Source organism: Hirundo rustica, chromosome 3, assembly GCF_015227805.2.
Source record: "Hirundo rustica isolate bHirRus1 chromosome 3, bHirRus1.pri.v3, whole genome shotgun sequence".
Taxonomy (NCBI): domain Eukaryota; kingdom Metazoa; phylum Chordata; class Aves; order Passeriformes; family Hirundinidae; genus Hirundo; species Hirundo rustica.
Genome location: NC_053452.1, coordinates 85,515,782 through 85,541,667, shown reverse-complemented (window position 1 = coordinate 85,541,667; position 25,886 = coordinate 85,515,782). Strand labels below are relative to the sequence as shown.

The 25,886-nt window shown below is 39.1% G+C and overlaps 1 protein-coding gene across 1 annotated transcript; it reads right to left on the bottom strand.

Annotated features, from left to right (window-relative positions):
- Positions 1 to 1,846: 1,846 nt before the first annotated feature.
- On the bottom strand, positions 1,847 to 25,439 carry SLC17A5 (solute carrier family 17 member 5). Its single transcript, XM_040060288.2, has 11 exons — positions 25,306 to 25,439; positions 21,397 to 21,593; positions 19,707 to 19,940; positions 19,140 to 19,227; positions 16,373 to 16,459; positions 14,988 to 15,106; positions 13,886 to 14,044; positions 11,546 to 11,678; positions 9,747 to 9,894; positions 5,095 to 5,185; positions 1,847 to 3,517 (listed from the first exon to the last, which is right to left on the bottom strand). The coding sequence occupies exons 1-11, from the start codon at positions 25,364 to 25,366 to the stop codon at positions 3,380 to 3,382; spliced, it is 1,455 nt and encodes a 484-aa protein (XP_039916222.1). The 5' UTR covers positions 25,367 to 25,439; the 3' UTR covers positions 1,847 to 3,379.
- Positions 25,440 to 25,886: the final 447 nt, after the last annotated feature.

Here is a 25,886-nt window from a genome sequence, read left to right as displayed (position 1 = left end):
TGGGAAATCAACTAAGACAACCCTTTCACACAGCAAATGCAGCTGTTACCAGTTAAAGAGGAACATGTAGATGGGGAAGCACCGTGCACAGGTGCCTATGTATAATGGTGAATTACAGAAGCCTTCACTAGGTTAGCATTCAAAAGACCCGTGTAAGTTAACTTGTATTTTTGGATGTCAAGTGCTTTGGACTTCTGTAAGGAACTTGACTGATGCTTTGTACCTTTAGAACAAAGAAACAGTGAACTGAAAACCACACGCATTACTTTGTGGCATTTCATCTTTTGCAAAGCATGAGGAAGGCACTTTTTCAGGCTGTAAGAGACCATGATTCAGATCTCAGGCAATACCCATGTCACATGTTGTAGGATATTCTGAGAAGTTATTTCATCTCTGTTTTTAATATTGGTAGAAATTTGCACTAAAGTTAAAAAAAAAAAAAAAAAAAAATTAAGGGGAACTGTGTCAGAAGCACACATTGAAGAGAAAGCACTTAAAAATACCTGACAATACTAAGACATGTTCCCAAAGCAGTGGTTCAACTCCTGCTCTGAAATGGGTGAAATCTGTTTTTGAACTGACTTCCCTCATTCCACGTGGACATCCTAATTAGAGGGTTCTTCATGGACAGAGAGCACAACTTCTTACTCTGGTACTTCTTACCTGTTAAGGAAATGCAGCAAGAAATAACAGTTATGGGATTGTTTCAGGAAAACAGTCACCACAAAAAAACTGGCCAATTTCTATCAAGATCCTGTGTCACACAGGTGAACTGAGACAAGAGGTACTCCCACCCCTTGTTACCCCTCAAAAAAACAGAATATGAGGAATGTCTTTGGCTAGATGACACTGGCTGAGAAAACTATGGAAACAGTAGCATGGCAATGCAATAAAAGTAATATGATGATTAGCAGGAAGTATTTTGACAGCTTTTTCTAACAGATTTCCCTTTGTGAAAGCATGATACAGAAAGATAACACTTAAGGGTTTTTTTGGGGATAGTCTTGTTATGTACTAAAAGCCTCACTGAATCAAGAATTCCACCCTACATTTTGATACTTTCAAAAATGAAATCAGAAATAGCTGTATATTAACTTCAGTGTAGCCTGTTGTCCACAAATAATATAAAGATTTATATCATTTTTTCAGTCCTACTTCCCAAGCTGACTTAGAAGTTACAGAGTATGCAAAATGAGTAATAATGGTGCATTAGATTAAGGGAAAAGAAAATCTAGTCTGCAGGTCCAAAAATTTCTGGACTACTCAACTGCTGATATGCCTAAAATTCAGTTTTAACTAAATCCAGTTCAGACTCATTAACTGATACAGAGAATGTCTACATACACTTCTACTGCATCTACTCCATCAGTTATAATTTTAAAATTTTTGATATTCAGCTGAACAGTTTTCAAGGAAAAAGACTAAAAGCAAAGGAAGAAAAAGACTAAAAGCACAGGAAGCTGAAGTTTCCAACTTCAGAGCAGGTGGAATTGCAATTGTCCATATGTTGCTCTGATTACAATCTCTAGAAAAGCAAAGACACAAGTTAATGTACACGATATACCATCTTTTACTTTTTTTAACATTCCCCTCCCTCCTTTTTAACCAAAGATACTGAAAGAGTACAAATTTCTTTTTACATAAAGTGAAATTATTACTTTTAATACATTGCGTCAGGTGGAAGACAATACTTACCTGTAAAGCCAGACAAAAAAACTTCTGAGGAAGGTATTTTCCAAGAAAACATGAACCATTCCTAAATCCAATCACCTACCTTGTTGTTCAGCATACTTTCAAAGTGGAGTTTAACTTCAGGGAGAAAGTAATTTTCAGCAACAGATGCATATGTAAATATTCAATCCATTTATTGTAGAAACAAGACTGAAAACACAATATAGTTTTAACATACTCCCGCTAATAAGTACTAATTTAATCTGAACAACATACTGTTTTTTGTGGAAATGCTGCAGACACAAACAGAGATTTAAACACAGTTTAAATCCACCATCAGAGAACAGGACACTTCAAGAAAGGCCAAAACAAAATGGCTCTTAAAGCTAAAAAGGAGAGGCAGATGACATTTCCTAGAAATGAAGGAAAGTAGGCTCCACTGGAGCAGTTTTAGTACTGGGCTTTTCTTTTGCATTGGTGGTAAATGAAAAACCCAGAGCCCAGTGACTTTAACTTTTTACCTAATTGCTCAAATCCAGGAATCTTTGGCACAGGAATTTTCCTTTGCTTTGTGGCTCTAACATGATTCAGCCATTTGTTCTTAACAAGGCCACTGTTTTAATCCTACTCTGTGGCATTTGTGTGTGTTGTGCAAAGAATGCTCTTGAGTGTCAAATTCTATCTTGATAGGAGAGTAACAGCACCAGGTTATTGCACTAGTTCTTTTATACTCAGGTTTTATCTGACTAACAAACAAGGCTGTTAGATAACTGATTTTTCTCATTATTTGCTACACTGGTCTTATTTTATTTCATTGACACTGACAAGCTGACAAATGTATCTACATGCAAGAGGAAAGAATTCCACTGCATTGATTTAAAGGGACAAAAAAACCCCTGAAATATAACTGAAAGTTATTTTAAGGTAATCATGCAGATACTCTATTTCTAGTTCACTCTTGTAGACTGTCTAGATATAAACCACTGAGCTGCAGTGCTTCTTCTTTGCAGAGAGAAATAAAAATGAGACCTATTTGAAAAACCTGCACCACAGAGAACGTGGTTTATTCTCTCAGTTCCAATAGTACATTTACTTCTTTGTTGCTGTGTATTAGTTGCAGGGAATGTTTATGTATTCAAAATTTGTGCATAAAATAGAAGTAAATCCTGTGCAATTTTTAGCCATCATAAAAACAATGACAAAATAAAAGCACTGTAAAAGACTGTATGAAACTAGAGATCTTCTACAATTTTTTAAAAAGCAAAAACCAATCAGTCTCATAATGGAAATCAAACCACATTTTTGGGTACAATTTTTTGCATGTCATTCCTCCTTACAGCGCTGCATAATCACTTTATTTTTCCTCTCATTTTAGTATCAGCAAACATCTGCCTACACACTAATTCAGAAAATATTAATTAAAAACTGGGAAGTATTAGAGCCTAGCACACTGATTTAAAATGTCTCTGATCATATATTTGATATCAAGTCCTAGCATGAAATTTCTATAGTTAATCCAAGTAGTTTCTTGTTAGGAAATAGCACACATAGTCTGTCAGATTATTTTCAGTACAAAAGATACAGAGATAAGGTAGTTTAACCGAATAGCTCTGAAGACTCCTAGGCATCAGCAGGGAAGGCACTTTTCTGGTCACACAGTTCTAAGCACAACGGGACTCAGCACAGCTTTGGTATTTCAACATCTCCTTCAGCTTCTGTGCAAGTGATATCCAGTGACTGCCCAGTCCTGAACTTCACCACTTGCAAATAATGCAAAGAAAATTGCTCCAAATAGATTAATAGAGGCAGCAATATAGAAAACCATCTGCCATTCTTCCACAGTATTCTGTCAAATGGGAGAAAGAAAGAAGAAAAAAAAAAAAAAAAAAAAAGATGCAGTCAATGTGCAGCTTCACACTCAAGAAAAAGTAATTTTAAAATTGATGCTTCATGCCTTGCCTATTAAATGCAAATGCAATTCAGCATGATTTCACAGCAACATAAAAGCATTATAAACATAAAGGATGAAATCATTAGTACAGTCAACTTCAGTTATATAATACAGCTTATACAGGGAGTCTTATCAGAACTGCATTACCCTATCTGGATCAGTTTATCACCCAAGATGCAGAGCCATCGACACAAATGCAGAGAATGTTACTGTAAGGGAAACACTACCTTGGCTTTCAGATCAGGTGATCCGAGAGCTGAAGTGCCCTGCACTGTGCAGTAAGCTATTCCTAATGACTACTATGTGAACATTCCAGATTCATAAGCCTTTTGGTCCAAGCAAGGTAGCTACCTTAACTAGATTTCAAGAGTAATCCTCTAAACTCTGGTTTTTAAAAAAGGCCTTAATAAATGTGTAGTAAAGAACTGTGGTGTGTTTGCCTTTTTTTTTTTTATTTCCTTTTTTTTTCCTTCCCTTTTCAAATAAATAAATAATATCTATAGATGTCTTAAATGTTTGAGGTTTTTTTTAAGTTCCAGATGATGCTGTAACGAACCTGTAAATGATCTTACTACAAAAACAGTATACCTGAAGGGGGGGGGCAAAACTAAACTGAACAACAGTACCCTAAAACAACCCACTTGCTAAGGTATCTGGAATAATTAATTTTATTGAAATCATATATTAATGAATATTTTCTGATTGTTTTTGGTTAGAGCATGGTGATAATAACACCAAGGTGTTGAGTTTAATCCTCATATGGGCCATTCACTTAAGAGTTGGACTTGAAGATCCTTGTGGATTCCTTCCAATTCAGAATATTCTGTGATTTTTTAAGAAAATCCTTAGAATGACCTCCAACTCAAAAAAATTCAAGTGTATCACTAAGCTTACTCCTCCCATCTCCCTTTCTTGAAAGATTTTAGAATAATTCATATGTTAATTGAAAAAATAGTAATCAACTCCTCAAAAGTGCTTCCCTTTTTCTATCAGAATCACTACAACACTTTGTTAGTGGTTGTTCAAATCTAACACTAGAATCTAGTTTCTCGCTTATCTGACAAATGCTGACATTAGAACTCAACACCTCATGTGAGAGCCTTATTAAAAAAAAAACAACAACAAGCAAGAACTTGTTCTAATTTAATAAAACAATACCACAATTGTCTCATCTAGTTGGCATTTTATCAGAGTTCTACTGTGATAAAAATATATTCATTTTATTCCTAGAGATTATAAGGGGTGAGTCAGTAAAATTTTCAAGCCTTACAAAGGTCTTTGATTTTACCCTTATTTTCCTGACCAGAATCAGGACAGTAAGAGCTAGGAATTAAGTCATTCACAACAACGGAACAATATGACTAACAGGTGTAACGATTGTTTCATTTAAGGACTGCAGACTTGAGAAGAAGGAATTTCTATTCAACTGCAATAAAAATATAACAACTGAAAAAGATAATAAACAGACTCACATTATGAGTGAGGTTTTTGGCAATAACTGGACCCACCATCCCTGGGATAGTAGCAAAAGAATTTGTGATCCCGAGGAGAATTCCAGCATACCTGCAAGAGAAATTGTTAACAGTGCTTATTAACTTGTAAGGCTTATCAATCATGGAAACAATTTTGCCTAACCTGATCATGTAGGCCTCATCTTGATCACACAAAAGAAATTAAAACACAAACATTCCAGCATGAATGACTTGCTCCTCTTCTAATAACAACTCACTGATGGCTTGGCACATACATTTTAAGGGACACGGTTTGGTGGTGGACTTAGCAGTGTTAGGTTAATGGTTGGGTGTGATGATCTTAAAGATCCTTTTCTACTTAAATGGTTCTGTATGTCTCTATTTTTCAGAGGCTAGTTATCAAATTTAACTTAAATTGCCTACGGCTTTGCTTAAGATCCATAATTCAAACCCACATCCTCTTTGCTTAAGGCACAACCAAACTGTCTGGAATGGATCCAATGGAGCAATTAAAGACACATTGTATGTCTTGAAGCAGAAAGACAACAAGGAGTATGACAAAGAGCTGCTTGCCAACAGTAAGAGTTGGTTCAGGTTTCATTGCTAAAAATTTGTCTGCCAAGAAGGCAGTATCAGCAGTGTGCCTGGACATCCCCACTTACATTACAAAGTGTATATTCCAAAGATAGGAGTTCAGAGTGCTGTGGCAGTCCTTCCCTTCAGTTTTCTGTGGGTCAAGGCCAATGGGAAATGGGCCTGACTAAACCAGTTCTGCTGGTTGCTGTTCCTGCAGCTCCATTCTGAGGCCTCCTGTTCCATGAACGTGCTGCTCTCTCACACACAAATGTATGTGTAGGCACCAGCGGCCATAAAAACTTGCTGGGAAAAGCTGGTAACTTGCTTAATATCTGAATCTCAGCACCTCACCTCTAAGCAATTCAAGATCTCTCTCACAGGCATGTTGCAATACTGAAAGTTTGAAACTACCACAAGTACAGACTTGCGAGAGAGACTGAAGTGAAGTAAGAGTGAAATGTTCCACAGAAGTTTGACCTTATAACCACCAGGGCACGGATCCCTGTATTTTAGATTTTCAAGGTAAATTTATTGGCTGAAGAATCACACAAAATACTAATAGTTGCAGTTTACCACAGGAGAAAGGAATCATATCCCAGTGATCATTTTAGGCTGTTTGGAGTAAAATTATGTCCTCACCAATATTAACACAATAGAAACATATTTCATCTCTAAAGAGAAATGCATAGCTTTGAAATTTTTTTACCAAAACAGGAGAATTCAACCATATAGCATTATTACAAAAGATTGCAATGTTCATTCCAGTGATATTAGAAAAACGTGTGGGTTTTTTCCTGCGAAAGGGAAACAATCATCTAGCCTACTAGTTGTTTTTTTTCCTGAAACTCTACACTACATCTCAATTTAAAGCACGGCAATACTTTAGCTAAAACCTCTTTATTTCCTTTAAACTTAGCATGCAGTCTTCCTGTCTTGGAAAGTGGTTTAGAATTAACAGGCCTTTATGAAGCTGAATGTCAAAGTGTAAAAATTTCCCTTAGGAACATAAGCACATAAAGCAAAACCCTGTTTTAAAGCCTTTATGTAGAACCAAACACTCTTTGTCTTCAACAAGTTTAAGCACTACAATACTGCTAACAGACACTTCTAAAACTAAACATAGTTTAATAGTTTCTCTGGTTGACAAAGATCTTTGGCAACCAATTGCTGGCTAAATGCCTCTGTTTATGCCCAGTGTTCCTGACATAGGTTACATTCTTGATAGTGCTTGCTGTTTGATGCAGATAACTGTGATGACACTCCCTTAGCACAGTGAAAACTCCCATATGAAACGGGAAAGCAAAAAGTGACATGTCTGTACTGCAAAACCAATAGTAGGCTGTTGGCCAGGTTCTTATGGCATAGTGGGGGTAACCAAATACAAATTAACTTGCAGAGCAGTCAAGTAGTAAAATCAAGAGTAAAAAAAATCAGCTACGTGAAGTTTTTAGCGTACAACAGAGCCACAAGAATATTACAAGGGATAATGTTAACACCAATATTAAAATCTGTAATAACAGAAAGGTACTAATGTAGATTTAAAGAGCTAAAATATAACATATATTCCCCAAAAGAACAATCTTGTCCCCAACCCTTCTCCAATCCAATTCACCAATGGCACAATAAATACATATTAGCAGCCAAAACCACATAGCAAATATTGTTGTTAATAAAGCATCAGTATTTTAATTTATTTTTTCCTGTGACTATAATAATTGTATCTTTGATATAATGCAAGTTTTAGTAGCAAAAAGGGACCATTTGCTATTCTTGGCAGCATACTTTTAACCAATCTAAATGGGCATTTGTAAATTTTGAAACTGCTTTGAATCACTTCTGGTTTTTCTAATTTCTTTCAATAAATTATGAAAAATAAATATTGAGCTCTGAGTAAACTCACAATTTTATGCACACCCTGTTTTTAGATTTCTACAATTATGCCAGGCATTTCCTTGAAGTTGTGCATATCTGCCTTGATCATTTTATCCAACAAAGTTCAGACAAGTTGCAAGAAATTAGGTGTGGGGGAGGGGGAAACACAGTCTTCTTTTGCTTCTCCTCTCAGATGGTTTTTGCATTTCTGACTCTGATGAAATTTTTTTAATATGACCTTTGTTTCAAAGATGTGCTTTTTTCTTTCTCTGTCCCCGTTTGAACAGATTTACCCTGAAGTAAAGCATGCATGTGCTGAATAGAAAACCACCGATTTCAATAAAACAGCACTCACCCCGACCACCAAGGAAAGTCTTCCCATCCATGCAGCCACTCGCCTCTAGAGGCAAAGCGGGGCCAAAGTCCCTGAACTATCAGCAAGACACTTACCCCTCCTGCACTCAGTGTGCCCCCTTCTGCCTGTCTGAGAGCGAAGAAGAGCTAGAGGAATTTGTTTGGTGTGAATGCAACGGGAAAAAGCAGGACTTTATCGAGGGCAGGAAGAACAGAGTGGGATTTGGTCAGAGGGAGAAGCAGCAGTTCATGTGTGATAACTAACTATGCCTGCTGACAGGCATCGGCACTGTGTAACATCATTTTCTTCCTGTGGCTTTCTTTCAACACTTAAAATACTCTGAATACTGTTATAAACAAATTGACTCTTGAAATAAGCATATTTGAAATGCAAAATGAAGTCTCTAAAATTAGAAGAAACATACAGCATCCTAGTTTGGAAAACCTCAGCTATTGCCTAAATACAGAAGCTCCTTGTTCATGTAAGTCACACTGCAGTTACATGATTTCCCTTTTCCTGTCACAACTCTGTTGCATTCCATTGACAGGTTAAATTGCACTCGCATAACAAGTACAATTTAATACATATTTTGGAAACTAACTGTTGCAGTTCTGCAAAGCTAAGTTTCAAAGAGAAGTTGTATAATAGTCCTGTAACACCCCAGAATAATTGCTTTAACTACATTTTCTAAATTTGTAGTTATACATGATTTAAAACAAAGTGCACTTTTCTTACTTTCATATTCAATTCAGCATTACAAGCTGTTTATAGCTGGCCACTGATACCTCCCCTCTTGCTTACTACCTAACCTCACTTGCCAAGATTAATTGGATTCTCACTATTTCATATCCATTTGTTAAGTCAAAAATTGTCCATGATTGTGGATGTGACCACCATTGTTTCACTTGCCAAAGCCTGAATACCACCTTCAATTGGGAACCAAGGTTTTCCATCGGTTGTCTAGATGATCAGAATTTTTTAACAGATGTTATTTCAACAAAAAAATTTTTCCTCTACACTTACACTTAAAGTCTTTTTCTTTTACACATTAGTACAGAAACATACTTTTCTTTGGACATAAAGTCATTTGACCCTATTCACACCTAAGTGCTACCACAAATAGGTAAATGAATGACAAAGCAAAGTACTTGACTTCTACCAGTGCACTTTTAAAAGAATATACATACATCCATACTCTTTGGGAAACTGACAGATCCACCCAGTTATGAATTTGTAACACACTGGAGAAATCACAGCCTGAAGTCTCAACTTTCCACTCTTGAAAATTACTCATTTAAGAGCATTTGTACATACCTGATTTGTCACTTACTGACAAATCAGGTCAACTACTTGTAACAAGATTTAGATTTCAGTGTACAGAATGTTTTTCAAATGCAAATAATTTGCCTGTGTCACAGTGCTTAAATATGGTAATGTTCATACCACAGGTTGATAGCTCCAATGGAAAAGTTGAAAACAAAGAAACACTTAACTGTATTGTACAGTTCAAAAACCAGTCCTATTAAGAACATGAATCAAATGTGACAAAAGTCTATCAAGTCTGTAATTACAATCTGAAACTACAGGAATTATATAATTTATTACCATGGGATTAAAACTGGAATGATTCGAAACTATCGTTTATGTCACATCCTCTGCCTAACTCGCCCTTTCTGGAAATACAGTGCTTAATATTGTAAACCCAAGTAATTGTCAGTGTTTACATTCCAGGTCCGTACAGCATCTGCTCCATAGCTACATTTCCAAGGCTCCCCAGCAACACAAAAAGAAAAAAAAAGGGGGTCATAAACATTTCACGTGCACTAACAACAGTTTCAGCAATACTTACGAAGGTGCTATGTCCAGATGGTTGATGCTGTAGCCTGATGTACAAAATCCTCCTAGCGTTGTTGATATGGTCACGAATGCAACAGCCAGTGCGTAGTTGCAGCCTATGAACCCGGCTGCTACTAAGAACACCGCAGGTCCAATCATTCCTTTAAGACAGAAACCTCAGGATCAATGGACGTTTAACCCCAGGGACACGCGAAGGCGCCAAGTGTTTTCCATGCAACTTCCACTGCCCCCTGGCGTACAGAACCGGCACTGCACGAGAGGGATCAGAAACGGCTTGGGGCGAAGGGACCTCAAAGATCATCCAGTTCAAACCCCCTGCCACCGGCCTGGACACCTTCCACTAGATCACGTTGGTCAAAGCGCCGTCCAAGCTGGCCTTAAGCACTTCCAGGGACGGGGCAGCCACAACTTCTCTGGGCAACTTGTTCCAGTGCCTCACCGTCCTCTCAGTAATGAATTTCTTCCTATTATCTAATTCAAATCTATTCTCTTTCAGTTTGAAGCCGTTTCCTCTTGTCCTATCACTACATGTCCTTGTAAAAAGGTAGAGCAGATGGGTTACAAAATTGTTCTTGTCTCAGGAAACAGCAACTAGATCAGAAATATCCCACTCTAGCGGCAAGAACAAACTAGATTAAAAAACTAACAAAAATCATCAGGTTTTGAAAGTTACCTAATTAATTTTATTTATTGCTAGAAATAAATTGAAGTGACACTGACACTGTGAACCCTGAGTGAATCTAAGATAGCTGTGTCATCAGGCACTGGAAACAGCTTACGAGCCATCATGAGCTCATGATGCTTCCTATCTGCAATTAACTTTGGTAGCCATTTCCCAGAGCCCGTTTACATGACCCACTCTGCAAACAGCTACAAGTACATGCTTTTGTTGATGAAGCCAACCTAAGTCCTGCTTTTCCTAAGACAACAACATTTTTTCTCCTGAGTTGTACATACATGGGTGTGAGGTGTGCAGCCCTGAAGTCAACTGAATCACCAAAATAGCACAGTCTTAAAACAAACAAAATGCCTGAGAACTTATTACAAGAGCTGCTTTAAAGGAAGCAATTGAATCAGGTGAATTGAGAAGGCAGCAAGGATCACCATACAATAACTGGGCTGCAACTTGTGGGTCCTGTACATATTGTTTTTTTTTTTTTTTTCCCTTCAGTTTCTTTCTCCTGTCCCCTCAGCAATTAACTTCTCTTTCCTAAATACAGCCTTTTATTTGTGTTCATTAAAAACCTTATCTGGCTGATCTGTTAAAGATTTCAGACCATCTCTCCTCCCAGTTAATCAAGACCATTTTGGATTCTGTTTGGTCTTTTTACTGTGGGAGCAACTGTAAATTTTGCAAGTGAATTCCTGTTCAGTTATTTTAGTCTTAGACAAACAAAACACTGAACAACAGAACAGGCTCACGAAGAACAATAATCCTGTCAGTTTGATAAACCTTTTTTGATAACAGTGTTTCATTCACCCTTTTATGGTGACTTTACATGACCACTTATTTGACTGGTTTGCTTGTAGTCCAATTATCTTGTGTAAAAAAAAGCTTTTGACAATCTCTTACTGTTCTCTCATCCAGTAGGCCTTCTTCTCATGGAAAAAGATAGGATTATTCTTGACACATTAATGTACAAATAAAATTGCTCCTCTCAAGCCATGCACAATTCTGCCTCATCTCACAGCAGAATGTCAGACTACTCCCCCAAGCCCTTACATTTTCCCAAACTGATATTATTGTATTTTCTAAGATTACATGTTCCAGGAGATAATACTTGCACCTACCTATTAGGGTAAAACATTTGCGAACACAAACAGTGGAGAAGTTCTGTTTTTCCCGTAAATAATCGGCAATTTGGCCAGAGAGAATTATACATAACCAGCAGCCAAAATAAGGCAGGGCAGACAAAAATCCATTCTGTTAAGGAGGTTAAAAGAAGACAGTTAAAACATGAAAATGACAAATCAATAATGACTTAATCCATAACTACCGACGCAGTCAGACCAAAAACTCAAAGGTTTAGATCAGCAACTAGCTTCAGGAGAAAGAAAACTATAACTGAAGATATCCTGTAGACATTAACCTGATTGCGGAAGTTTCCAGAATAACCAATATCAAGCGGGTTACTACAGTAAGTGGAAGCTGTATATTTATTCAGAATTTTGAAAATTATGTAGAATCTCTGGGTTTTGTACTACTTTTACATTATTCCTCACTCATCTGCTGAAACATCTGGTGCTGGCTGTAAACAGAGACAGAATCTAGAACTAGGACTTTTCATCACATCTAGGCTGGATATCCCACGACACCAAGCAGAGTTATTCAGGGTCTGACACTGAAGTCACTGGTTAATTCCTGTTACTTTAAACACGTGCTGCCTAGAGACTTCTGCCTGATTCTAGATGATTTTCTGATGAAGGAAAACAAAAGGTACTACTAAACTGCCTGCATTTACAGCTTCTCCAAAGAATTATGGATAATTACTGATAACAGAGCTATAATTTGACCTTATCTGTGATTAAAAAGGGGTATTTGAATAGAAATAGTATGACCTTTATACACTAGTATGAAACGTGTATTTGTCAAGAACTGAAATATTCCCTAGGAATTTTAATTTAAAATGAAACAAGAGACACATCCCCACCTGGAGTCCATTCTATCGGTACTTAAGCATGCTGCCTGTTGGATTTCATCAGTTTTCAAAAACAGTAATTAAAATTTTGAAAAATAGATAATCTCAGTAATTAAAAAACTTTTTTGAAGTGCTATTCAAAGAAACAGCATTATTTTTAACTAATTTCTGTATTTTAGAAAGGAAACGGAACAGCAACAACTGTATAATATTTTAAACACTAATGCAATTTCCATCTAAATGTGTGGCAACAAGTTACTCCAACACTATTTCACAAGCTTCTTTTGTTTGATGTTCACAACAGTCAGTACTCTAAGCTACTCCAAAAAGAAAACACATAACCCAGACACAAAGGAAACCACAGCAGAACCCGTTACCATTTAATGCAATGGTGTTTTAGAAAACTCGTACAACTGAGAGCTGTGGTAGTAAATGACTTTCACAGATGCTCAGGTATTCCCTGAAGAGGCATAATAAGGAGCCCAACCAGCAACTTCAGTTAGTTTTTTCCAGCCATTTTGCAACTTGCCCTAATGCAAACTTCTGTTCTAATACTAAGGTTCCCCATCTTCTCCTCCCAAGATTGCTGGCATCACCTCTTTCTTGCATGGCGTTCATCTTCAGATTGCTCTAAAATAGTTTTGTTTGCTAAACCAGGAAAAGACAATGTTAAATTTATTGCAATTTCTGAGCACCTTTTTATCTTAGCTATACCAGTTTCTCCAGGTAAGCTGTGCCATCACCAAAATTGTTTCATTAAAGACAGACCAGTAATGCAGTCAAGTAATTGCTATAAATAAGAATATTCTACCTTCTCCACCCCTCTATATATTCCCTGAGAAATAATTTTATAGAATTTCCTTGAAAATCACTATATCTGGACCTTAAGACTACGGTTTTGTTTCATCCAGTTGCCTTAGTAAGAAAAGGTATTTTACCTCTGCTGCTCATTGAAGAAAGAAATTGACAATTTGGAAAGTGATCCAATCAGAATGAAGCTTCCCTCTGGTCCCTTTCTCCCCCCAAACCCCATCCTTAAAATAATTCCAAAAATGCACTTGTCCAATGGTTTTTTTAAGTTTTATTTTTAACTGGAAATATTCTCCTTTATGAGATAGAAAATAAGTAGTTATTGTTTCAGAAGCCATAAAACTTGGTGTAAAATCTGAAATGATCATAGAAGTCATATAACAGGGAAAGTATTTTTATAGTTCTTGTTTTAAAGCAGAGCAGTTGAAGATGGGTACCATGCATCTTCAAACAGAAAATTTAACTTGAAAGCTGGCACTATGGTAAATGTCAAATAAGTCAAGAAAGTAAAAATTTTAAGGCAGGCAACATTTTTGATGCATCTGCTTTATTGTGTGGAGTTATTATTTCCCAGCTTTATGTCTACATTCCAAGGTTCTTAAACAGTTTCCTCTATTCTAAACAGCAGGTGATTTAGTTTCCTTAACTCAGAAGAAGATTACTATATTTGTATGTATCTCACCTCCTGTGCATCAAACCGCAAGATCTCCTTCATGTATGTGGGCAAGAGTGTAAGAAGTGTGTAGAAAGTCCAATTGTAAGAGAAGTGTGCCACAACAATAGCCCAGAGTGGAAGGGACTCCAGCATAGGTCTCCAGGGAACAGATTTCTGTGTAGAAAGCTGCCAAGCAGGAGACAAAGAGTAGAGAAAAAGAAGGAAACCAGGATGTTGATATGAACATATACTAAATACACTGGTTTTGATGCTAACCAAATCTATGCTCATAATCCATTCTGAAATTCTGAAATCCATTCACAAAATGAGTCTCAGTGGATAAATGCAAGTCATCAGCAATGAATTAATTACTATCTTCAGATGTCAATGAAGGTATATATACTAAAGTATGTTACTGCTCTGATGTTTACTATCCCAAAGTAAACCAATTTTTACATTTTGTCATTCAGAAAATATTCCTTCCCTTGTTGAAATTTGATGCCTTCTGCTTTTACTATAAATAATTAAATATTTAGTCACCCCTCAGGTATTGATTTAGCTGAATCTCTCCTGCTCAATCCTAGATATTAATTTTGGTCTCTCAGCCAGCTTCACTGTTTGTAAACACATATCACCCCAGTCATAGGAATGAATCTTATGCAGACTTCAGGAACTGGCTCATTAGCATTTTCTCTGCGAATAGTAATCTGTTTCTTACTCTGGATGACACACTGAGAAAGAGAAATGCTGTAAAATATTGTATTGCAAATGTTAAAGACATTATACAGGTCTGGATGTAGTATAAAATGGGCTTTTTTTAAATACAAAGCTTTTTGAATAAAGCACCTCAACAGCATCTGTAACAAAAGGCATTATTATAAATGTTTTGTTTGATTATTGATTATTTTTCAGTTTACAACTGCACTATTTATTTTTTGTTTGTTTGAAAAATCCTGCTTCCATTTCTGGTTAACAATGCTATTCTAAACATAACTATGTTTACATAAACATATAACAAAGCATTACAAATCATGTAACAAACCACAAACAAAGCTTGATATTAATGACCATGTGTGTGGTTTATGTTCAGACTTAGGTAGGTTGGTGTCTATCAAAGTGCATGCAGTACCTGATCTTTTAGAGAAGACAGTATATATTCTCTTTCAGTATGTGAAATGCTCCTGTGAGTTTCTGGTGTATCACTAACCAAAAACATCCAGAAGAACCACCACAATACGCCAAGTGCACCTATTGTTGTGAGAAGATGGGTGAAAAGATAGAAGATTTTAAAAACGCTATTTTATTGAGTAATAATCTCAGATTATATAGTCAGGAGTGTTTTCTCAATACACTAATATAATTTTAATGAACATTATTTTTCCATCTACTTACAAACACTAGTTCCCCAAAGTGGCTTAACAATGTACATTTAGATATAATAAAGAATGAAGATGACTAAGTAGAATTTTTTATTTTTATTTTTTTCCTCTTTTTTTCTGCTACTTACAGCTCTTCATACAGCAAGAAAGCTGTGTGCTCATACATAATTGTATTTTTATTAGTCACATGGAAAAGCCACAAAGGATATGGCTCACCCTCAGGAAATAAAAAGTTCACATTAAGTTTAATCACAAAAACTACTCTGTGCACATACACAGAATATCATTACATGCAGCTTAATTGATGTACTATTCCTCCTTTTCTTTCTTAAGCCAACCCCAGAATTGTCATTTGAAAAAAGGTAACTTTTCAAAAATTGGTCCAAATTAACTGCACTTTTATGTAACAGTAACACTGTGACTTATTTAATTTTGTTCAGTTCTTTTGTTTGAACCTTTGTGATTTGTAAAAAATTAGAGATTTTTTTTGAGGAAAATGTAACTCTTGTCTTATATTCTGATTCCCCCTTTCCCATGCAGAGTCATGAAATGGCTCAGACACATAAACAGACCTGTAAAAAGCATAACCTAAGCCATGCTGTTAAAAATATATTAAAAAAAAAATTGGGAAAGAAAAAAAAAAAAAAATCTGTTTCAGCTTCTTCCAGAATATAAGTCACAGTAAATATGCTATGCATTCCTTCAGGGTCCCTATGACTGCTAGAGATTTTCCACAGTTTATATTTTAAGCAGCAGTAACTTTTGACACTTTACTTCCTTTCATTCAAAGTTGAGGTTTATTCCTGGGATTAAGGTTATTAATTCAATTTCACACTTCAGATAAGAAATTTCAGACTGTTGTTTTCAAGTGGTGAGAGACTTAAGAGCATTTGATTTGTACCAGCTTTTGTCCAACTCAGAGACAGCTTTGCTCACTGAAAGAAGGCTTATTTAGCCATTCACTGGAATCTACTTAGCCTTATATATCTCTAATTGACCAGAAGGGATAAAACAGCAACCCAACACGTCAAACATGCTTTGAAAACAAAAAGTAAGTTTTATAGAATATGGTTTTCAAAAAGAATATGGATTGTACTTTTAATAATTAAGAAAAATCAAAACAACAGAAACTCACCAAATATGTAGAACACATAAACCCAGCTCATATAATAACAAATTAAACCAGATAGTGGCAGAGACACAACAGTTCCCAGCTGTGCACCTACCAGAAGAAAGCAAAACAAAGTGGAAAAAGAATTAGATTTCCTGTGGACCCCTTAAGTATAAGTGCCATTTCAGAGTTATTTTATTTTTCTGTAATAAATCATGAATAAAGATTGTCACCACCACTAGAGGGTTGTGCTTTGCTTTAAAGAAACACAGGCACAATGAGCTGCCGTGGCAGCTCCGAGCAAATAGAGCTACAAAGCCCTAAAATGCCAAAATTAGAAGCAACAAGCAATAAAAGATAAGCATTCTTGGGACATTTGTCTCCAATAAAGTGATGGCTCTAACACATTTAAACCAATGCAAATTACTCAACTGGTATTGCTGCAAAACAAGAGAGAGCTGAATACAGTATAATTAAGGCCTTGGGTGTATAATGTGACAATATAGTCAGTTTGCATTTTTTGTATCTCCTTCTAGCTCCATGAAACCAGGAATGCTAGAAACATGAAGCAGAAATCATGCATATATAACCAGTAGAATCAAATTCCACATCTCCTGAATGTGACAGGGTCTAGGATCAAGGGAGAAGGGAAAGATGAGCAGACTCCAGTTCAGAATAAAGCCAAAAGCCAGAAAGAACTATTCCTGTGCTTATACTTCAACATACATTTTGCAAAGAAAAAGGATGGCAGGTGTTTCCCTTTTGAAATCTAAACCAGAAACCCATATTATTTACATACTTGACCCTCTACAGGTGATAAACAGTAGGTTTTGTCTCTTAATATTAGCTGTACGATTACTTCTCCAAACTTAACTCAGAAAATATTATGTTGATATTCTGGCTACCTAGACTCCATCTTCATGGAAACAATAATTTTTATTTGAGGCAGAAAGCTCCAACAATGAACAAGAAAACCACATACATCATGCAAAATATAAATCAAAATAACAATTCTATATAACCTCAACCACATGTTCTCTCAGAAAATCAACATGATCATGATTAGACTAACTACAGACCACATGACTGCCAGCATGGAAGGAAAGGAAGGAAAACAGCCTGCCAAGATAACACAAGACATCTTATCCACCCGTGACTGCTAACAATAGGCTGTTCAAGGCCACAGCCTCTTCTCACTAGTACATTAGCATATATTTTCACAAAATACAAAAGGACAATTTAAAAGTTCCCAATTACTAAATGCAGTAAAGGCAATCCCAACTCTGTACACTCTGCTTAACTTGTGTGCTGGGTCTCACATGGAGACTTTTTTTAAAGTGTATTTAATTAAATACCAAGGCAGAAAACAGATTTTTAAAAAAGAGAAAGAAAAAAGCTTTTTGATGCATTAAATGAGTTAAAGTAGCTCTTTGAAGGGTCATTTCAATGAATGATGAAACAATTGGTTCAGAGCAAAGTGAGGAAACATGAGGAAAAAGGATTAAGGCTTCATCCCTCTGGGAAAAGTGAGTCACTAGACTGTCTTAGCTCCTTAAGAAACTGTAGCTGAAGTTTACATGGTATAGGCCTGTCTTCTTGATAAACCACAGGTCAAATAAAAAATAGAATTAGTACTAGTAAGAGTGAGGAAAGCAAACCATTACTTCAGTAACTGAATACAAAATTTGCCATCTTCTTAGAAATAATAGCAATTTTGACTAGCAAATTTAGAAACCTTTTTTTCACCTGTCCCTCAAATACTGCACTGAGCAATGTGACTGACCAAAAAAACCCTAAAATGCAAGAAGGCTCAATGGAGGTGGGCAAGAGCAACACGTCCATCAAACTCGGGGAGTAACACTGGGTGTGACCAACCACAGTTGTAAAGAAGCTGACTTTATCTCAACACAAAGGGCATCAGAGGGTGGCTTTGCTTTAGATAAGCAGCTATGTCAGTCGAGTGGATCAACTGGTGGTGTAAATGTTTCTCCTCATTCAGTTCACTAAAAGTGTGACTGTCTCACTGACTCAGCCAGACCACCGTGAAGTGAGTGAATACCTGGGTTAGTCAAACACAAAGTATAAAAGTTAAACAACAGAATTTGTGAGAGAACAACAGACTTGACTTACAGTCAACCCAAATTGAAGTTTATTGCAATTGCTATATTTTGCTAAGTGTCAACTTACATTTGCTAAGTGCTAACTTATACTGGTACTGTGCTTTCAGTACATTCTGTATCACTCAAAAATCCTGTACAAGATCAAGTACCTTCAAAGAAGTAAATCTGATACCAAACGTTACACCTTCTAGACACAGAATATCTCAAACAATCTGGTCAGAGTATTCGACTCTGACAAGGAGCTCTTGCAGCAATACAAGGGACCTTGGCTGTTTTGTTCCCCAAGTTCCTCCAAGACCACTTAAAAAACCCTCCAAAAATCAACCAAACAGCTCTATCCTGTGACTGCCCCAGCTTTTTTGTTCCTAATGCAAAATCTTTTTTATTTACAATATCATCTATTAATCAGCTTCACAGTAATTATTTGCACCACTTTATACCAAAGTTAGACCCAAGTTTATACTTACTTATAGATCAATACCTTTTGTCAGGTTATAAAAACCATGACTAAATGAAGAAAATGAATGGAAAGCAAGATTTACTTTAATGTTACACTTTCTGGATTAAATGCTGATTAAAATTTACAATATAAATCCCTTTGATTTAAGTCAATCCTCCCCGTTGCTGCAGTAAAAATTTATAATCCCATTATCAGCGTGGGAATTTCTCACCTGCATATGAAATACTAAGGAGCTTGCTGCGTTCCAGTGGAGGAGCCCAAGAAGACCACATTGAATGCATAGCTGGGAAGGTAACACCCTAGAAAACATCATTTCATTCTGTTGAAATGCAAGAATTTTAGAACTCGCTTCAACTTTACATGTTTCAAAGCATGTTCCATTTAAAAGCAGTAGTACTATCTTTTAGTTTGCTGCCTAGCAAGAAACCACTTATAAAAATTGTGTAAGGCATGAAAATAAGTAGGCAGAATTAATTTCTCCTGCTTTTGACTCTGTATATACTGGAAAAGTAGGAACAATGCAAATAACACTGTTTCGAGGCCCTGGTTTCTGAAAAATTAGAATAGTTTTGTCTCAAGTTACATGTCTTACTTGAAAAGCTTAGGCTAAAATATAGTGCAAATGCTTTAATTATTCTAAAACCCATAAAACTAAGCCACTCAAATGAACCAATCTATATACTATTCCAGCATAACAACCCCCACAGAGTCTAATCACTCCAATTTTAAACAAATTATTGAGATACATTGTCAAATTACATAGAGGAAACAGGTTTACCTCTCCCAGTCCTTCCAAGGCTCTGACAGCTATGAGGTAGCCAACTCCCAAATTTGCAGCTAAGGGAGTAAGCAAAGTGAATACAGAGGTACCAAAGATGCCAAAACCCAGCAACAGTTTGCCTCCAATTTTGCTTGCAAGATATCCTCCTGGAATCTGAGTAATGATATAGCCATAGAAAAAAGAACCAAGGATCCAACCCTGCGTATCAGCATCCCAGGAATACTTTACTCCCTAAGAAAAGAAAAAGATCCCAACAAAATGCAGTAAGTTAAAGACAGCAGTTTCTCTGATGATATTTTTTCATTGATCCACTATTTAGTCATTTATAAATAAATGTCAAATTTTTGTGGCCTATTCCGTAGGGTCTCCTTCCTCTACACCCACCGGTACTGCAATCAAAGTTGTGTTAAAAGCTAATTCAGATAGTTTACAATCTATTTGGACATATCTAACCCAAGTATGAAAATACTTGAAATTTCACTACATGAAATACAAGTGTTCTGGCAATTATCCCTTTTTGAATTCTAAGCAGCTTGGGTTAGGTGACAGGTACTGGCTATGTAAGTCTGCCTGAGTATAAATCCCACTTCCAAATCGCAGAGTGGACATTTTGTCATGCTCTAGAAAATGGCTTTACCTGCAGAAAATTTAGGGACAAAACCACCCCCACCCAAAAAAACCAAAAAAAAAAAAAAAAAAAAAAGGAATTGCAGGTGCTTACATTTAATCTAAAGAAAGAGAGCAGCCAAGGACAGGGCTCACAAGTGTAGGTGGAATAATGGGAGAAGCATAACAGCACAACTCAGAAGATGAGTTTAGTGGACAATGCAATAAAAGTGAGGATGATTGAGATAGGAATCTGCAGCTATAAAGGAAGTCAGCAAGAAGACAGGAACTGTTGCCCAATAAAGTGATTCTGAAATTTGGGATCACTTCCAAAAGACCAATTTTTCCGCATCCAAATGAGCAGCATACATTTCACAGAAAAGATGAGACAGAATGTTCCCATAAAGTTCACCATTATAATTAGTTTGTGATAAATAATAAATGACCTCTAAAAGAGCAAACAAAATGAAAGCAGGAAGATGGCAAGACTGCTCAGGAATAACTTCAAGACAAGATCTGTGCAAGTCCAAATCCACAAAGTTGGGGTTTTTTTTTAGAAGTTTTTTTTCTCGACATCTGGCAGTTCAGCTAAGAAATGTGATTTTAAGGATTACTGGAAGTCAGAAGCAAAGGGTATATAAGACAAATGCATGATCTGGGAAAGAGATTGAAGTAGTGAAGAGAGAAATATTACATGTTAATTTGTAATGAAATTTCATGCTACTGTGACTGTACAAAGAACAGGCAAATTAGACAGTGATGGGAGCTCTGACGCAGATGTAACAGTAACAATTGGTAAGTGGCATATAAAACAGTGAGTCATGGTAGATCTACATGGTCAGATTAGCCAATTTCCAAGGAACAGCACAGAAAATAGGTACGTAAAAAAGCTGACCCTGAGCATAGCGCTTCTCAATTAGCTGGTCATTTAAGGCTGACACTTCCCAGAATAGCTGGAAAGGCCATGCAGTAAAAGACAGCCTGTTCTCTTGCCACCTTAATATGGTTCTATCTCTCACAGGGTTCTAAAACCACTTTGACATGCCACATTACAAGACAAGACACGTTACTGAGACCTCACCGTTGTGTTGCGAGGAACATTTATGGTGGAAGAATGCTCTGGACACACATTGGAAGTCACATTCTTCGCTAAGCTTGTGTTAGGTTCTACCATATCCACCAGGGCGACGCTGAGGTTCACACGCAATGCATACAGGAGGAAGAACCCCAAACAGGCCAGGAATGCGAGATTGTAGCGAGCTGAGCAGCATGCAGGGACTGAAACAAGAGCAAATGAAAAATGTTTAATGGACCTAACAGAATAAGAACGACTCATAAGCAGTTTTTACTAAGGTTCTCAGAAATATTTGTTTAAGATAAAAAATTAGCAAGGAGACAAGGTAATTTTTCTTCTTAAGGAGTTTATTCAATAGGGGTAGAGTCTGAGGCTGGTTGAAAAAAGTTTTAAAAGCCCACTTTCATACTGATGTGCAAAGCAAATGCAATCCTTGTTTAGACAACAGGCAGCTACCCACATTAGCCTGGGGACTGCAGAGGATGGGTAGTGTGTGGTCTGTGGAAATGGATTTAGAAACATAGTTTCAAAAGTCCTCTCCACAACACTCTAATATTTTTTCAAGACAGAATTTCACACTTAAAAAAACCCCCAAAAACAGTTAGTGGGAAGCCTGTAATATACACAAAAATGGTTCAAGAAACACGAATACTCCTAAAGTAGTGCTAATGAACGGTCATTGCTACTTCAGGCTGTTTTCTAGGACAAATTTTCCTACTATAAATTTGCTTCCAAGAGAATATGCATTTGCTGACAGCTGCCAAAACTACCAGAAAGGGGAATGGCAAACACTGTGATGGCACTGCCAAACAATAACACGTCCCCAGCTGCCCAGTACACCCTCTTGGCAGTCACAAGACAACAAAGGAAGTGAGTCCTAAGATTCAGCATAAAATCTGTGTCGTGACATTAAGTCAACTCTGTCAGCTGTTTATACACAGACTATGCACTCTAACATAGTTATTGATTTCCTACAGCAGTACACAGCAGCACCTGGCAGAGAGCATTCATCAGAGCTGAGCTGTAACAGTTTAAATCTCTGCAGCTACTCTTTATGAACTGGGAATGCCTGAAACTACTGAGTAGGAATGTCAGATTGCTACTTGAACAATCTCCTGAATTTTCAAACAGAGGGTAGACTTTCCCCTCTTGTGAGGGAGCTATGCTACTAATGGGAAGTTTTATAACCTGGATGTCTGAAACTCTGGGAAGGCTGGAGATCAGCAGATATTACATCAGTTTACATCGATCTGTAGTGATCTCATCTTTCACTACACAGAGTTCAAGTGATGAATAGAACACATACATTTGTGAACAGGACTGACAAGAGGTTCACCTGCTACTGCAATATGTCACTTGACTGGATTTTGTGATCTGCAGTAAGAAACAAAGGACATGCCCTGTGGACAAACTGATGAGATACCTTCCCCTTCCCAGTAACTTCCCTGAAACAAGGAATGAGCCTATATGATTTTATTTTTCAGGAGGAACACCAACAGAGACTTTCTGCAAGATTGTTTTTCATGAAATTAACGGAACTTTCCCATTTTTTCCCATCCTGACAAACTTTATGTGAAGTTCATTATGGCTGCACAAGTTGTTAAAATGACACAGAGATGCTGTACTTGCTCTGTTAATTTAACAAACAAATAAATAAATAAATAACAAGGCTATTGTACAAATATGCAAAACCCCTTCCAGACCTGTGCAAATTGCAAGTTTTGCATCAGAAGCATTTGAAAAAGCCATCCTGGACTTTTAAATGACAAGAGGGAGAGCAGCCAAAATTTTATTGCTTACATTAAAAACAACAGGCACCGAGAACAGGAAGTACTTACTACACAAAAGCTACTCAAGCAGCTTTGTTGTTCTTTGTTGTTGTTTAAAAAGCAATTTGCCTTAAGTAGAAAATGTAAAGTCATATAATTTATAACAATTAATAAAATTACAGGTAAAGCTACTTAACTGTTCCACTTCTTGTAGTTGGTGGGGTTAGACCACAATAACAGAAAGCTGAATAACACACTGATGGTGTAACCCTTCCCTGGAAATGCAGATTAACTGGAACAGCCATTACTTTTCCTCTATAAGACTATTACTGGTATATAACTTGCATGGAGAGCAATCTCCACAAAACAGATGAGCAAGAACTTAAGCTAATGTCAGATTTTTTTTTTTTTTCCAACTGTAAACATTTAATTTAAAAAACCCTATCAAACATGTAGAATTAAAATCTGAAGCAAGTAGCTACAAAATTATTGGTTCCCTGTCATTCCATCACTTGAAATACCTAAGAATATTAGATCAGGTTAACAGAACGGAAGACTCAAGATTACCAATGTGTTTCAGGAGAGTGTTATAGCCAGAGACACAGACATTCACCCCCTAAAGCAGCTAACCAAAATTTAAAGCATTGGGTTCAAGGTCTTACCTTGACTAGCAGTCTTTGGTCCTACATCTGTAGCTAATTCTGATTTCAGGGGCATATTTTAAAGCACTGCAGCTATAATTTAACAAGATACTTAAACTGCAGTTTAAAAATAGGTCTGTGCTGCAAGTTGCACGGCAGTTTAAAGGAAGTTGCTCGTCTGCTGTAGTTTTCCTCATGGGTGAGGTGAGCCACCTCCAACTGGAGCCTGATGCATTGTGCAAACTTAAGAACATATTGCTTCAGGAAGACTTGAGCTCAAATTTCTCTCCTGCCACTTTCAAAGTCATTTTGTTAGCAGCTCCTCTTCATGCAGTTGCACATTTGCTGAATAGTTTTTTTTGCATGGCATGCTAAATAAACTAAAAGTATTACTTTACTCTTTATAGGTTGTGCATTCTGGGAAGCAAAACAGCACAGACAAATAAATATGCGAGCTGTTTTGAAGCTCTGACCATATATCGAGCCTCCTCTCCTACCTTCGTGCATCCTTTCACCTTCCTTCCTCTCCATACTTGTCACAAGCAGTTAGTCTTACTCAAAATTCTTCCTTCGTTTTTAATTTTGACACAATCTCGGTGAACCCCGGTAGTTTTTAGGCTGGAATGTCTTTACTGCAACCACCCCGAGCCGAGGGCTGGTGTTTGACAGGGCTGCACACCTGGCGCCGCGACTGAGCCGCGACCGCTGTCAGGACTCGGGGCCGTGCCTGATCCAGCATCCCCGGGCGCCGCGGCGTCCCCGGTACCGAACGGGGCGGGCGGGCAGCGCAGCGCCCGTGCCCGTCACCGCTGCCCGCAGCCAGCGCAGCGCCCGTGCCCGTCACCGCTGCCCGCAGCCAGCGCAGCGCCCGGGCCCGTCACCGCTGCCCGCAGCCAGCGCAGCGCCCGGGCCCGTCACCGCTGCCCGCAGCCAGCGCAGCGCCCGGGCCCGTCAACCGCTGCCCGCGGCCAGCGCAGCGCCCGGGCCCGTCACCGCTGCCCGCGGCCAGCGCAGCGCCCGGGCCCGTCGCCGCTGCCCGCGGCCAGCGCAGCGCCCGGGCCCGTCGCCGCTGCCCGCGGCCAGCGCAGCGCCCGGGCCCGTCGCCGCTGCCCGCGGCCAGCGCAGCGCCCGGGCCCGTCGCCGCTGCCCGCGGCCAGCGCAGCGCCCGGGCCCGTCGCCGCTGCCCGCGGCCAGCGCAGCGCCCGTGCCCGTCACCGCTGCCCGCAGCCAGCGCAGCGCCCGTGCCCGTCGCCGCTGCCCGCAGCCAGCGCAGCGCCCGGGCCCGTCGCCGCTGCCCGCGGCCAGCGCAGCGCCCGTGCCCGTCACCGCTGCCCGCAGCCAGCGCAGCGCCCGTGCCCGTCTCCGCTGCCCGCGGGCAGCGCTGTTCCCGTCACCCCGGCCATGGCACGGCGGCACCGAACCCCGGGCCCCACAGCGGCGCTCGCGGCCCGCGCCTCCATGGCAACGCGACGCCGCCACACAGGGGCAGCTGCCGCTCGCCTCACCCGTGTCGGGCTGGGGCTCCTTCAGCAGTGGGGTGCGATCCTCTCCCTCCTCGGGCTCCATCTCACTGCTGCCACCCGGACCGCGCAGCGCGCTCAGGGCCAGACCGCCCGGCGCCACCGCTGCGGCCGGGAGCGTGGCGTGGCGTGGCGTGGCGTGGCGTGGCGTGGCGTGGCGTGGCGTGGCCCTGCCCGGCCCTGCCCGGCCCGGCCCGGCTCGGCTCGGCTCGGCTCGGCTCGGCTCGCTCGGCTTCAGTCTACCCCGCCGCCGCTCCCCGCCCGCTCGGCGGGGTCGGGCAGTGGCGGCCGCAGCCCCAGCGATCACGTGACGGGCAGGGGCGGGCGGAAGCGGCTTCAGCGCCACGCTGCTGCCCGGCCGCCCTCGGCCGCCATCTTTAGTGAGGGCGGCCGCTCCCTCTCCCCTCACTCTGGCTGAAGAGGCCGCACGAAGGCGGGCTCAAGGCGGGCAGTGGGTGTCGCTGTGTGCGATGATCCGAATGAGGAGGGAAAAGTTCCTCGTAGTTAGGACAAATCTGATCAGGCTGATTCACTGCAAAGCGGGTGCTCCTCTGTGAAGGCGAGCG